At 40.3% G+C, this 16,005-nt stretch overlaps 1 protein-coding gene across 1 annotated transcript; it reads right to left on the bottom strand.

Annotated features, from left to right (window-relative positions):
* Positions 1-1,232: 1,232 nt before the first annotated feature.
* On the bottom strand, positions 1,233-15,542 carry LOC139153374 (uncharacterized). The gene is made up of 6 exons (XM_070727201.1): positions 15,406-15,542; positions 12,504-12,542; positions 10,601-10,900; positions 4,995-5,276; positions 3,957-4,053; positions 1,233-1,576 (listed from the first exon to the last, which is right to left on the bottom strand). Exons 1-6 carry the CDS (start codon positions 15,434-15,436, stop codon positions 1,543-1,545), a joined length of 783 nt encoding a protein of 260 aa, XP_070583302.1. The 5' UTR covers positions 15,437-15,542; the 3' UTR covers positions 1,233-1,542.
* Between the last annotated feature and the right edge of the window lie 463 nt (positions 15,543-16,005).

Consider the following 16,005-nt stretch of genomic DNA (forward strand, 5'->3'; position numbering starts at 1 on the left):
AGAATAAAACATTGTAAATTAATAAAAGATTGAAATATATAACATTGTTTATATCTATTATATACTAATAAGAGGGAACATTAAGCATGCAGGTAGGCACGGTGGTGCACTTATGCACACCCCTTACTGACTTCTTAGGAATTTGGTGAGGTCAACATTGGACAGTCTAAGAGTAAAATTTTGGGGATTTGGTGATGAAACTACAGAATCACATAGTTGTCAAGTCGAAGCCATCGTTCTGAGTTAGAGACTTTGGCCTGCCATAAGAAGAATAGTACTGTGGGAATTGGGAAGGATGGTTGCACGAGAAGGAAAAATACTAGCCACAACCACAACAAATTCTTTCCAGAATATTCAAGGTCATCCTTTGTTCGGCACCAACAGAAGTACAGGGGAGGACTGTGGAAGTTTAGAGAACAGAGCGGTCTACATGATGAACTTATGGGTGTAGGAATGAAGGATGAACCTGGGTAGGGAACTGCAGGAAAAGTTAGTATCTGTTTGACCACAGTTTGTATCCCACATGGCTTCGTTAATAAATTAGAACTTGGAAGAAGGCCAAGGCTTGGACTTTTAATTTATTTCTCAGATGTTTTGTTTATGAATAGATTGACCCAATTCTTCTGAATGGATATAATATCTCCATTCCTAAAGATGATTCTCTTTTGCTTGAAACTGGTTTATTATGATAGAAAGACTGGTGCTTCTTTCTGCCCTTAAGAACATGCATAAGTGGATCAGCTTGCCTACCGTCCCCTGTCCTTAATTTTCTCTCTTACTAGTGTCATGTATATAAATATTGTTACATCTTTGTATATTACCGATACTTACTTGACAAAATAAATAAATAAATAAAAATGTTTCTCCATTCCTCCTTTGGGGAAATATTCTATGCTGCCTCTTTTAATATTAAGAATAAATGATACTTTAATCTGGAGAAGGAATGGGTTTCCTACACTGGGATCATATTATTGTCATTTGCGTGTCTGCTTGTGATCACCTGACTGCATGGAAGACCAACAGAACTTTGAATCTAGGTGGTAAGTAACCTCTAGGAGGTATGTCAATTGGTTGTAAAGTGATTGGTGATAATTCGAGGACTTCCAGTTAGATGCACATTGTCCATTTCGTTCTGGAATTTTTCTAAAATAGGTATTTCGTGTCTTGATCACATTCACCACACTAGAGAATTTTTTTTAAAAAACAACACATCAAACAGGAAGACACTGATATGGGAAAATCCTGGTTTATTTAAAACAGAAGAAGAAGAAGCAACAGTCACAAGAGCAACTGCAACAGCAGCAGCAATTTGCAAAAGTCAAAATTTCTTGCGTTTTTGAGAAACGCCAAACTGCAGGTAAATGTCCGCTGAAAAGGCAGGGCTGCAGAAATATCATATTTGGGGGATTAATTAAAGGAAGACAGGCATTGTATTTTCTCAGTGGCTTAAGTTTGCATCTAATATATTGGCCGAATCATCTGGTGAAGACCATCAATTCAACTGCTTTTCAACCAAAGAGAAGCTTATGAAGTAGACTACGGTTAGGTGGTTCTTTCGGTCTTCTGAAGAAGAGATCTGAAATATATATACATATATATTAAAAATAGCCAGATTAGATTTAGTAAGGTGACCAATTGTCTTCCTTTAGGGAGGACAGTCCTTTTGCAGGTTCTGTCCTTCCTCAAAAAGTGTCCTCCTTTTCAATATTTTAAAACTATTCTCTTAATCTCTGTATTCAGAGATGCCGTGCCGAACTGTTATGCATCATGTGATGGTATAGTTCGGAAAGATGTGATTATAAAACACATGCGCAGGGCACAGGATAACTTCACGTATCTCGCACTTATCTCCCACCATTGCCTCTATATTATACTTCGTGTTTACTTCTAACATAAATACGAAATTATTTTTTTCTCAGTGACTATTATACTTGGGTAAGTACAATTCACAATCACATTGTATTAATTCATTAATTCAATTTTATACAACCCTGTTTTCAACACAAGTGTAAAATAATTTACATATAGATTTAGTAAAGTTTTATCGCTTTTGTTATTAAAGTTTTAGTTTTAATTATTAATTTTATTTATTCATAAATTTTTCATTTATTTACATTGCACTTTTTTCTTTGGTCATTCTTTTCATTGTAAAAAATTGGTCACCTTAAATTTAGTCCATTTAAGGAAGCAAAATAATGATCAGAAAATGCTTTGGAGGTATCCGTCTGGTTTAGATAAATACAGACAATACATAATAGAATAATTGGGGCAGGCGTGGGGACAGTAGCAAGCTGCTGGGGTTCATGGGGGTTCAGGAGAACTTCTAGCTAAGATTCTGTGAAGTTGAAATCACACTCCTGGCTGGCCCTGCCCATCCCTCCCAGGAGTCCCCACTTGGCCGATTTTGGATACAGGTAAGTGCAGGGCATGCACAGAGGCTTGGAGAGGACAAAAAACAGGCCTACTGGAAATTCGGGAAGGCCCGAAATGGGCCTGCTTGAGGAAAGCCTCTGGAAAATGGTCCCCTCACCATGGCCATGCACACCTAGCAACTGGGCAGTGAACGCCTTGCTAAAAATTGTGAAGCCCACCCCTGGGTTAGGAACATTCTTGCATCAGCCTGTGGAAAGTTCAAAGGCCAGGTTTGAAGGGACCATGATTTCCTGTCTCTTGTATATTATCTGATAAGTGGATTATCCAAGATAAACGATCCCTGAACATGGAAGATTTATAGAGGCCCTCAACTCCAAGGTTGTAGTAGACAGCAAGAAGTCAGGATATAGTTCAAAAGCATAGGTAGTCCTTAGGGGCGCAACTGAGCTCAAAATTTCGGTTGCTAAGTGAGATATTTGTTAAGTGAGCTTTGTCTCATTTTATGACCTTTCTTACCACAGTTGTTAAATGAATTGCCACAGTTAAATCAGTGACACGATTGTTAAGGGAGTCTGACTTCCCCATTGGCTTTGCTTGTCAGAAGGTCGCAAATGTGATCTCATGACCAAAGGACACTGCAACTGTCATAAGTATGAGCCTGTTGACAAATGTCTGATTTTTGATCATGCGATCATGGCCATAAAATGTGAAAAGCAGTCATGAGTTGCTTTCTTCAGTGTTGTTGTAACATTTACTGAACGGTCACTAAATGAACTGTCATATGTTGAGAGCTACCAATACTGCAAATTTATTCCATGCTATGGATACACAAGAACCTGAACCACTAATGGTCAAGGTGAATTGGCACTAGATATCAATGGATTTCAACGGAGGCTGGATTTAGGTATCTTACAGAGTCACTGAGACGCCAAACTAATTATGCCTTTGACCCTGCCCTCAGGCTCAGTTTAGTCATCTCCTACATTCCCCAATTTTAAACTTTGTTCAAAGAAGCAGACTGCTGACAGAGGTCCTTCTCCTCCTTCCCAACACCTCTAGAGAGCCTATTATGATTAAGGGCATCTTTGCAAAGATTGGCATGTTCCAAAAAAGGTGAAAAAACCCAGGGAAGATACAGGTGAAACTATGAAAAAATAAATTTGATCGAAATAAATTAAATGTGTTTCCTGAGATCACTTTCTCCATCCAGGATAGTCTCCACCAATAGTTGAAACATGCCAATCTTTGCCAAGGTCAAATTTAGCGCTTGAATCAAGAAACACCTGGTTTAAGTCCTAAATGAGTCAAAATTGGCCTTTCAGGTGTTGTCCTATAGTTCCCATCATCCTTAGCTACACGTCATAATGGTATAATGGGCACTAGAGCCCTTCTTTGTTGGGAAGAACACTTTGAAGAAGATTGAGATGACTATTATAGAGATAAAATGAGATTTCTATGCTTGTTTCTTCTTGGCTATGTAAATTCTTCCTTTGTCAGTTTATCTTCTCAAAGGTGTGGGAGTAATGAAATTACTAAACCTCTGAAGAGATTATCATTCAACCAATGCCTCCAGTCTGTCTTACCTGTTTCTTAAAGAAATACAATAGGAGATTAGGAAGATGAGACCATTGATGGTGAAGAAACTCCCACCGACAGCCAACAATCTAACCCATCTGACACCTAAACCAGAAGAGAGAAAAGAAATGCTGATTGTTTTCTGTTAACACAAACTTACCACATCCTTCACTTCTTTTAATAAACAAGTCAAATATTTCTTATTCAGAGATTAGATTAGACTGATTCTTTTTGGCTTTTCTAACAAAAAATGCTTATTCATCATTCAAAAAACAGCTTTGGCAAGCTCTGTGGTTTCTCTATAATTTTTTAATCTCATTAGCAATCTATGATCTTCTCTTACACCTTCTTTCTGGGCCATCTTTTCAGCAGCATTTTCCAAATTTTAAGAGGCAATTGGACTTTCTTGGTCTTTCCTTGAAGGTGTTTCGCTTCTCATCCAAAAACCTTCTTCAGAAAAGAATTTGTTCAGAACTGAAGAAGCGTCTTGGATGAAAAGTGACTGTAAAAAATATGACTTCAGTAACCGAGTTGTCGAAGTGTGGAACTCATTACCAGACTCCATAGTGTCATCCCCAAACCCCCAACACTTTACCCTTAGATTATCCACAGTTGACCTATCCAGATTCCTAAGAGGTCAGTAAGGGGTGCGTACAAGTGCACTAGAGTGCCTTCCGTCCCCTGTCCTATTGCTCTCCTATATCTCCTATACCTTTCTTCTATTCCTATATCTCTTCTTCTATTCTTTCATTGATATATTCTATTCCTATATCTTCTCTTCTCTTCTTTCTTAGATATATTTTACTTTGAGTATATCCTCTATAAACTTCATCATGTATTTTACTATGTGTATACCCACTAAAACCTTCATTGTGTATTGGACAAAATAAACAAATAAAATAAAAATAAATTAATTAAAAAACCAAGGAAGTATCAACTGCCTCTTGAAATAAGCACCTTTGGGACAACTATGACCTGGATGACTGAGAATCTCCATAGATATTCACCAGCCTGTTGGAATAAAAAAAGAACAGAAACAACATTACCTAACATGTCAATAGAGATTGTTTTGCTGCTGCTGGAAAGCACATGTCTTCCATGGAGGTACTGAACATAGGCACACTTGATGGTCTCCAGTTCCAGGCCTGTCACATTAGTTAGGTTGTATGTGTAGGAGTTGATGGTAGCCATGACCAAGAAAGCCATTTTGTTTGCAATGAAGTGAAACTGCCTGATTTCATTAGCTTCAGGTGGAGCTGTGCATTCCATTCTGATGGAGTTTCCAGACTCAAAAAAACTGTAATTCAGAGATGGAGCTGATGGGGCTGCTGAAAAAAAAGAAATAACACATGTTCAGCTCTGTCTTCTTTTTTGCTTGCTTTTCAGCTTCTACTCAAGGACAAATAAGGAACACTGAACATAGAATAATAGAGTCAGAAGGGATCTTGGAGGTCTTCTAGTCTGATCCCCAGCTCAAGCAAGAGTTCCTATACCAGTGATGGTGAAACTTTTTTGGTTTGTGTGCCAAAAGGGCATGTGTGCATGTGCTAGCACTCCCTTCCCTCCCCACATGTGCACCCCAAGACTGCCCATGCACATGCGCACAACCCCCCCCCCCCATCCCTGCACATGCACACAGGCCTCACTGAAGTCTAGGATGGTGAAAACATGGCCAAACGGGCAATTTCAGAAAAATGAAATTGGAAGTCCATTTTTGACATAAGCAAAGCCTCCAGATGATGAAAAATAGCAAAAAGGGGAAACTGAAAGTCCATTTTCTGAACTTCTGGTTTGCCTGTTATGCTGTTTTTCGCACTCTGGGGTTTTGGGAAGCCTCCTAGAGTGCAAAAAACAGCAAAATGGGCAAACCACAAGTCTGTTTTTCAAAACTTCTAGTTTGCCTGTTGGGTGTTTTTTTGCACTGTGGGGCATCAAGGAAACTTCCCTGAAGCCTCCAGAGGGTGAAACAGCCTTCCCCAAGACTGCAAATCAGCTGACTACTGTGTGTAGGCACACTGAAGTTGACATAAGCCAAAGCCTCACTTGCCCGGCATGCCACCTGTAGCACAGCTGCCATAGGTTCTCCATCATGGTCCTGTATCATTTCTGACAAATGGCTGTCCAGTGTTCAGATATTTGAGGAGCTTTTACAAAGACGAGTGGGTCAAACTATTTTCCAAAGCACCAGAATGCAAGACAAGAAATAAAGGATGGAAATTAACCAAGCAGAGAAGGACCTAGAACTTGCATGATTTTTGACATCAAAAAGTCCATCAGCCTTATTTTAATACTTCCCCACCCCCACCCCCAGGATGGAGCACCATTGGTTTATTGCTCTCAGAGTTATAAAATATCTCTTTAGTACAGTGCTTCTCAATAAACATTTCGCTCCACCCCCCCCCCCCCAACTTCCGATCTGGATGGAATTTTAGTGTTAATATTTATTATTTTACTTATTATAAGCTGCAAGCAAACTATTGACTGGAGAAGGATGCACTGCCCACTAACCTGGGAGTAAGTCCCACAGAACTCAATGGAGCCTGTTTTCGGTTAAGGGAATCAATTGAAAGGGACCACGCATATTCATTGGGGTCACATGCGCCCCCTGGCATTGCTCCATCCCCTCCCAGGGAGGCCTGCCCCACTATTTGAGAAGTACTGCTTTAGTACTAGGTTACTCCTCTCCTTGGGTAATGTTCAGCCATCATGTCTTGCGTTCTGGTGCTTTGGAAAATAGTTTATCCCCTTCACCTTTGTAAGGTAAAAGTAAATGTTTCTGTTGCGCATATGTATTAGACTAGAAGACTCTAGGGGGCGGTACTCATTTCTATTTCAAAGCTGAAGAGCCAGTGCTGTCCAAAGATGTTCCCATGGTCATGTGGCTGCCATGACTAAATGCCAAAGATGCATGGAACTTTCTTACCTTCCAACCAAAGGTGGTTCCCATTTTTCTACCTGCATTTTTACGTGCTTTTGAACTGCTAGGTTATCAGAATCTGGGACAAGTAACGGGACCTAGGGTTTCAAACCACTGAATTTCCGACCTACAACAAATTTATTTCATCTTTGTAGGAACCCCTCAAATATTGGAACATTGCTATATGTTTTCCTTTATGAGAGGAATGAGATATCCATTTTTAGTCTCAATTTTAGTACAGCTTCTCTCTGATCTTATATTTGCTCATCCACCTGGGTCCTCAAATATTAATAACAACAACAGCAACAACAACAACAACAACAACAACAGAGTTGGGAGGCGCCATTGAGGTCTTCTAGTCCAACCCCCTACTTAGGCAGGAAACCTACCCTACAATTGACATGCAAAAACACAAACGCAGGTTATGAAACATGCCATAGTTACATAGAATGCTAATTGGTTATATTTAAGCAACCTTGCAGCCATCTATCTTGCAGCTATCTATCTATCATCTATCTTTCATCTATCATCAATATCAAATCCCTTCCCAGCTGCAGGATTCCTTGGCTGTGTTTCCCCCCCAAGTACTAAGCTCAACCAGGTCACCTTTCCCTAGATTTTTTTAAAATGTAAGAATGAGCATTAAGAAAAGTCAATTGAGAGGGTGATTGGGAAACAGTAGATTAGTAAAGGGGGGAGGGATGGAATGTCTGTCTGACATAGGTTAGTGTTGGGCTGCCATCTGGTGTTCAGAATGTGCTACATCTATGTCTTGTACAGCACAGGTTTCCTCTCATAACACACACACACAGAGAGAGAGAGAGAGAGAGAGAGAGAGAGAGAGAGAGAGAGAGAGAGAGAGAGAATCTCAACATCTTTCTGCATAGTGGCAACCACAACTGAATGCAGTATTCCAAATATGGCCTTACCAAGGCCTTATAAAGTGGTACTAACATTTCATGTGATCTTGATTCTATCCCTCTGTTAATGCAGCCTAAAACTGTGTTGGATTTTTTGGCAACTGCTGCACACTGCTGGCTCGTATTTAAATGGTTGTCCACTGGGACTCCAAGATCCTTCTCACATTTACTACTGTTGAGCAATGTACTTCATATACTGAACCTGTGCATTCTGTTTTTCTTGCCTAAATGTAGAACTTTACTTTTTTCACCTTTGAATTTCATTTTGTTAGATAGCGCCCATTGTTCAAGTTTGTCAAGATCCTTCTGTATTTTGCACCTATCTTCTGGAGTGTTGGCTACTACTGCCAGTTTGGTGTCATCTGCAAATTTGATAAGTTCCCCATCTATCGTCTCGTCCAAGTAATTTATTTGCAGATTCTTACTGTTTGCTGGAACTCCACCTTAGTTATGTGTCCCTCTTTCCATTTTTTTTGTATTTGACTTTTTTTTCCTTTTAGAGTGGGTGTGACGTCTTTGTTTAGCCATGCTGGTTTCTTGTTAGATTTCCTGTTTTTCTTTTTCATAGGGATTGTGTTATTTTGGGCTTTTATGATTGTGTTTTTCAAGGCCTCCCAAGCTTCCTGTGTGGATTTATCCTTTAGGACTTCCATCCAGGGGATCTTTCCCAGGTTATCTCTAAGTTTGTTGAAGTCTGCTTTTCTGAAGTCTGGAACTTTAGTGATGTTGGGACAGAGAGGCTTTATCTTATCCGCAATATTTCCAAGCTAGATAAGGTTTATATAAAAAATAAGTGACTCTAAACTTTCCCCAAACTTTTTATTAAATAAACTTGTTTGTCATTTTAAATTATGCTGCAGCAAAGTTGTTTAACCAAATGGTTGCTGTTAGCTATGTTCTTGGGCCCAATTGGTTTTGAATTTCTTAAGAATTCTTAAGAAATTCTTAAGAAACAAGTTATGCTTTTACCATTTCACAAACTGTCCTGGGAAACTTCCCTTTTGAAAAGCTGAACTTTTAAATGAACTGACCGTCAGGTTTTAAGAAGAAAGTGGTCACTTCCTTGCCCCAATTTTCATCCTGTACCACTAGATACACTAGACAGACTAGACAGACAGACAGACAGACAAGACAGATAGACAGACAGGCAGACAGAGAGATAGATGATAGAGATAGGTAGATAGGTAGAAAGGGATAGATAGATAGATAGATAGATAGATAGATAGATAGATAGATAGATAGATAGATGATAGATAAGTAGGTAGGTAGGTAGGTAGGTAGAGATAGATAGATAGATACATAGATAGATGGATGGATGGATAGATGGATGGATGGATGATGGATGGATAGAAGGATATATATATGGCCCTGAGTTGGGCCGAGAGGCAAAAAAGGAGCTGTGATGTTCCTTCAATATACCAGGGTGATTCGACACAAAAAGTAACCCTTCCCTGGTACAGAGCTGAAAGGATTGGATACTGTAGCCTAGAGGTTAATTCTCTGCCTTACAAGGCAAAGGTTGCAGGTTCAAGTCCCAGTGAGGGTATGGCTAGCCGATGAGGCCAAAATAAGGCCGAAATAGATCTATCCTAGTCTCCCTTAATTTTCAAATTCAGCAAAAACATGTGACATATAGATAGACAGACAGACAGACAGACAGACAGACAGACAGACAGACAGACAGACAGACAGATAGATAGATAGAGTGAATGAGTGTGTGAGTGTGTGTGTGAGTGAGTGAGCGAGCATTGGGCTGCCTCCGGTATGCCTGGGATCGACGAACCAGCAGCAGAAAAAGCAATATGTGTACATCCGCATATCCCTGCCATGCGCACATTCACCCCTGCACACCCCTGCACAATAATTTGCTTTGGTGCATGTGCGGAAGCAAAGAAATTGGCAAAAATTGCTGAAATCTCACACGAGGATGCTTGCATGTGTGAGATTTTGGCGATTATCAGTCTGTAATTGCTGAAATCTCACGCATGCAAGCATCCTGAGATTTTGGCGATTTTCACCAATTTCTTTGCTTCCGCGCATGCATGGAAGCATATTCTCGCATGGGGTGCATGCACCTGACACTGCCTGACCATCACACATGCTGGCCTCTGGGACTGATCTTGTAGGAAAAGATAGGTGTGGCCCTTCAGTGGATGGATGCATGGACACATAATGTACTCCCTGTTAGCGACTACTTCACCTTTAAACAACAACAACACAAGAGTATGCAATAGATACAAACTAAATGTAAATTGCTCCAAAGTAGACTATTGAAAATACAATTTCAGCAATAGAATGGTCAATGCCTGGAATTCACTACCAGACTCTGTTGTTTCTTCCCCCAATCGCAAAATCTTCAACCTTACATTATCTACAATAGTCCTCTCCCTTTTTCTAAGAGGTCTGTAAGGGGCATGCATAAGTGCACCTTTGAGCCTACTGTTCCTGTCCTAATGTCTTTTTTATCTTTTCTATCTCTATATTATGTTAAACATACTACAATACAATACTATATTTGTATGACAACCAGAGAGAGAGATAGGCAGATAGATAGATAGATAGATAGATAGATAGATAGATAGATAGATAGATAGATAGATAGATAGATAGATAGATAGATAGGCAGGCAGGCAGGCAGGCAGGCAGGCAGGCAGGCAGGCAGGCAGGCAGGCAGGCAGTTCATTTCCTGGACTACAATAAGGGGGCATAACACTATACTGTAGCTCCTTAAATTTCTTAGCTGATTTTGTGGAAATAGGAGAGCTGACTTCACAGAGGCTTCCCTATGTTCTACAGGACTATAAACAAGATTTACCATTCACGTGGATGCTGCTGATGTGACTTTGGTCTGACCGAACCTCCCTGCCTGATTCTTTCAGCCAATAAGCACAGCTGTAATTTCCGGTGTTGTTCCTTTGTGCCTGAAAATCCATCGTGCCACTACCTCTGTAAACATTTGGGACTTTTTGAACGATCTGCTTTCCATCTCCTTGGAAGAATTGGTAACCTTCCACTGTGAAGTTCTGAAAAGTTGAGCAGTTCAACCTGATGTTCTCTCCTTCATAATATTCCTGGTACTCAGGCTGCACAAAAAGCGTGGGACGAGTGAGAGGCTCTGCAATTAAACACAAATCAATTAAATACATCAAAATGAGACAGGTACATGTGGCAGATGGTTGGTTTAGTCAAAGGTGGAGACAACCTCAAAGCCAGCTTCAAAATCCAGGCTGAGACTCAATCCAACTAGAAATTATATTTTTATATTTATACATACATCATGTGACAGCAACATGACACCGTGAATTTGACAACCCTGCCATATACCATTTCTGATAAATGGTAGTTCAGTCTCTTCTTTAAAGTTTCCAATGATGAAGTTCCCACAACTTATGAAGGTTCTGTTTCATTGGTTAACAGAAAATTTCTCCTTATTTCCAGGTTGAATCTCTCATTGATCAGTTTCCTGCAGTATACAGGTCCTCAATGGAAGGCAGGTTGGCAGTAATTGTTTTTTCTGCAGTTCTGATTTAAATCCATGTCTGTCTTGTTGGGTTATAGAAGTGCAGATGACAGACTCAAAAATTCCTCTGTGCAATTGTATCAGCAGCTCCTTGGGCAGTTTGCGCTTTTAGAGTTGATGTAGAAAGAACATTCTTTGTTGTGCTTTTTTTAAAATGATATTTTTGACCTAAGGTGTCTATCTTGAAATATGATCCATCTTATGAAAGATTTGACTGTATCTGTCTGGTAAAAAAAATATATAGGTCCTTTAAGGAGTTGCCAGCAAGGTCTCCATGAGGTTTGATTTCAATTCTAAACATTCATTTTTTTCAATATTTTTAGTCTGAGATGAGTCACTATGAAGTGGTTTGTTTATTTATTTATTTGTTTGTTTGTTTGACTTCTATGATGCCCTTCTCAACTGACTCAGGGAAATGTTAACATAATTAGGAAATGGCTGGATTCATGTGTGCTTGTGCATGTATTAAAGCTGTTTGTATTTAGAAAAGAGGAAGGAGTTCTCAATCACGCATTGAGATATCTTTTTATATATAGTGGAAAGAATGAACTTTTTCTCCACGTTTAATTAACTATAGCAATTGTGTGTTGCTGATCCTGGAACAGGGAAGGTGATTTTCAGAAGATTATAAGCTAACAAGTACAGATAAAATGAGAGAGAGAGAGATCAAGAGCACATCTTCAGAAATTACAAGAATTGAAGATGGAAGGAGTAAAAAAATAATAATAGAGATTTGTTGCATATGACAAGATTCTTATCATTAACTCAAGAACATTTTGGTGAACAAATGTTTCCTCTTCCCCCCTCAGCTCTAGCAGAAGGGAGCTGTTTGTAAAAAAGCTTTTGCAAGTGTGACTGAGTTAAAGCAGAAAAGAAAAAGTCAACACTCCTTACTTCCATTGATGAAAAAAACCAGATCATCAGTTCTGGAAAAGGCTTGGTTTCTGTTTCTTTATATTGCAGACATAGAGATAGAGGAACCAACGATGGGTGTTTCACTTTTGAAGATCACAAGTTGGTTGGTTTGGTTTTTCCCATCATGATACATGAAACACATACCAGATGTTGCTATTGCTTGTCCACACAAACTCTGGTTCCATGTCAATAGGACGGATGGATGGAAGGAAGGAAGGAGGGAGGGAGGGCAGGAAGGAAGGAAGGAAGGCATTGAAGGAAGGAAGGAAATTTGAAATGTTACCTGCAGATGAGGATACCTGGAGCATAACATGAAGCAAAGCTGCAAAAGAATAATAAATATCTAAGAATTATTTTCATGAAGCATTACCAGAATTTCACTGACATACATAGGCGTTCTTTATACATCTAATTAGAAATACTTTCTTAGTAATGTAATTGTTTATTTTTTAAAAAAATAATATTAATATATTAATATACAGCGATCCCTCGATTTTTGCGAACTCGTTCTTCGCGAAATGCTATATCGCGATTTTTCCACCCGATGACGTCACTCTCTTCCTTCCTTTCTCATCTTTCTTTCTCTCTCTCTTTCTCTATCTTGCTTCTTCCTCTCTCACACTCTCTTCCTCCCTCTCTCATCTCTTTCTTTCCTTTTCTCTCTTTCTCTATCTCTCCCCCTCTTGCTGGCGGGCGGCGGGTGGTGGGCGGGCGAGCGGGGGCATCAGCAAGGAGCCGGGGTTTCCCCTTTGCGTGGGCAGCGGGGAAACCCCGATCTTCGTCTGCTCGCTGCTGCTGCAGCAGCAGCGAGCAGACGAAGATCCGGGTTTCCCCGCCGCCCACGCAAAGGGGAAAGCTCGATTCAGCTCCTCGCTGCTGCCGCCCAGCAGATCAGCTGCTGGGCGGCCGCAGCAGCAGCGAGCAGACGAAGATCCGGGTTTCCCCGCCGCCCACGCAAAGGGGAAAGCCCGATTCGGCTCCTCGCTGCTGCCGCCGGGCAGATCAGCAGCTGGGCGGCCGCAGCAGCAGCGAGCAGACGAAGATCCGGGTTTCCCCGCCGCCCACGCAAAGGGGAAAGCCCGATTCGGCTCCTCGCTGCCGCCGCCGAGCAGATCAGCTGCTGGGCGGCCGCAGCAGCAGCGAGCAGATGAAGATCCGGGTTTCCCCGCCGCCCACGCAAACTCCACCATCTGCGCATGCATGGCCATGGGAAAAGGGCACGCATGCGCAGATGGTGTTTTTACTTCCACAACCCTACATCGTGAAAAATCGATTATCGCGAGGGGTCTTGGAACGGCACCCTCGCGATAATCGAGGGATCACTGTACATTGGTACCTCTACTAAGAATGCCTCTACTTAAGAACCTGGTCACGGAACGAATTAAGTTCTTAATTAGAGGTACCACTGTACTGCAACTAATTAAGAAACCTAGATATCCATTCCAAGGTATGTACAAATTCACTTCAAATATAACAATTGTCACCATATGTTAAAAAGAAAAGAAGAGGGAAGAAAACTAGAGGTTTGCTAATTATCTTATAAATAGAACAACTTTGGATTGCTCAAAGACCCATTGGTTAAAAAAAACAAATTGAATCATACCAACCCAGCCCTCCTGATGATAATGATGATGGAAAATAATAATAATAATAAATTTATTGTCATTGTCAAAACAACGAATTGTCATTGGCAATGAAAGTCGTGTGACACCCAGAGACCAGTCCCACCATACATAAAATTAGAATAGGTAAATTTAAAAATACAATAAAAATAGAATTAAAAAATAGAATAAAATGTCTCACCCACTACAAATTCCCCACCCTAAACCACTCAACCATCTACATGACAAACTGAGTAATATTGTACATATATATCAACAGTCCATTGCTGCAAAGCAGTAGCCAAATTCAAAACATATTTTTTCCTCTGTGCAGTGTGCTTAGAATTGCAGCTTTCCTTTGAAGCTGTAATGTATTTATTTAAAGATACTATAAGATCCAGCCTCTCCTCCTTATTCAATGAAGTAAACACTCTTGAATATTGGCACCTTTTATTGAACAAAAGTGATAGCAGGACGAAATTGAAACAGGCTCCGAAGGCTCAAAGGCCATACAGTTAGAATAAAAGGAATTAGAAACCCCTCTCAACAGTGTGGGATCAGCCAATCTGCCAGTGTGAAGGTGTTATCCCACCGACTGCTCTGAGAAAGTGATAAGGGAACTTTCTCAGGGTCATCCTCTACTGGCTTTCAAATGATACAACCAGTGAAGGGCTGCTCATGTTATTTCTTACTAGGGTACCCTCCGAGACCATTGCGGGCGTGTGCAGGCCCATCAGGTGTGCGTGTACCAGTCGGCACAAGAAGTTGGCTTCTGGCACATGCACAGCAAGAGAAATTTTGCACGAGGATGTGCGTGTGAGCAAGATTTTGGCAATTTTCGCTGATACTTTTGCTTTCACGCATGCATGGAAACCAAATCTTGGGGGGGGGGGCATGCACCTGTGCATGCATCCCAGAATTTCCTACTGGGACAGACCATCTGATCGAGCTGGCTGCTGTCCACCACTGGATAATAATAATTAATAATAATTTATTAGATTTGTATGCCGCCTCTCTCCGCAGACTCGGGGTCGATACAACCCATATGGCCCTCCCTCCCTTTACATTCCCCCAAAGATGAGAAAAGGATGCCCAATCACCATATTAAAGGTCAATCAATGGGCTACAGAATACAGGGTACATAAGGGAGAAAATAATAAAATATAAATGTAAACATGGGTCTCCCCACTTCCCCTGAAGGATGGCAGATCCACGGATCTGACAGATACATCATATAGGATTATCATATGTTACATATTTCATATTATCCTGGGTATCAAAGAGAAACTAATCTGCTTACTGCTGTTAGCAAGATTGTAACATGAGGTGCTTTGAAATTCCATAGTCGATCAATATTTAATCTAAAGAAAATTCACCCATGTAAGCATCAAAGCTAAATCACAAAGGCCTTTTAAATTTCTTTTGCTCATGAAATGGTACCTAAGATGCATTGTTATATGCAATTTTAAATTTTTGGCAAGCAAAAGTTTTCATTTTAATAAGAATGGTGTGAGAGCAGAATTTTTTTAAAAAACAGTAAATGTTAGAGCAAAGAAGAAGAATTTTGAGAAAAAGTCAACTCACTTAGCATGGGGACCAGGCCAAAGGCATCCATATTGAGTGAGATCAATCTTCTTTCAAATTTTGATTTGAAAATTATGATCCCTCAGAAATTACTGTTCTTCAAAAGCTATGCTTGACTTCTAAAATGAACCTTCTCCTTTGAAGCAGATTGTCTAAATGCCTTCAATAGGAAGTCCACAGAGTTATCAAGGGAAGCCCACACTTGCACAATCATTCTGCCGAAAAATGCTAGACTTGACAGAAACTCAGTTGTAGATCCATAGAACATTGTTTCAAGAACCAGAAAGCTCAAATTAGAGACATCAGTGGGCATATTGCATTGCTTATCTTATCGACAATCTGTTTTTGTTCTTATTGTTGTTATGTCCTTTCTGTCCTCACCCAACCAGAAGAAGTTGCACAATTATATCTGTGTTTGATATAATAATAGATGCTGATTTAGAGTACATCAGAACAATAAATGCCAGACCAAGGTCCACCTGAAAGAGCACTGTGATGGGTAGTTGAGATGACCTGAAGGGTCCTGAACATGATATACCCCAGAAACCTTTGCTGTAGGAATCATACCCCCAAGTTATTTTTATCAGCTGTTCTCAACAG

Source organism: Erythrolamprus reginae, chromosome Z, assembly GCF_031021105.1.
Source record: "Erythrolamprus reginae isolate rEryReg1 chromosome Z, rEryReg1.hap1, whole genome shotgun sequence".
In the NCBI taxonomy this organism is placed as follows: domain Eukaryota; kingdom Metazoa; phylum Chordata; class Lepidosauria; order Squamata; family Dipsadidae; genus Erythrolamprus; species Erythrolamprus reginae.

Coding starts and splice junctions, on each gene's coding strand:
- LOC139153374 (XM_070727201.1), bottom strand. CDS start 15,436: ATGGATGCCTTTGGCCTGGTCCCCATGCTAA. Junction 12,543..15,405: donor TGGCCTGGTCCCCATGCTAA/GTGAGTTGACTT, acceptor ATTCTTTTGCAG/CTTTGCTTCATGTTATGCTC. Junction 4,054..4,994: donor AATCTCTATTGACATGTTAG/GTAATGTTGTTT, acceptor CTTCTGGTTTAG/GTGTCAGATGGGTTAGATTG.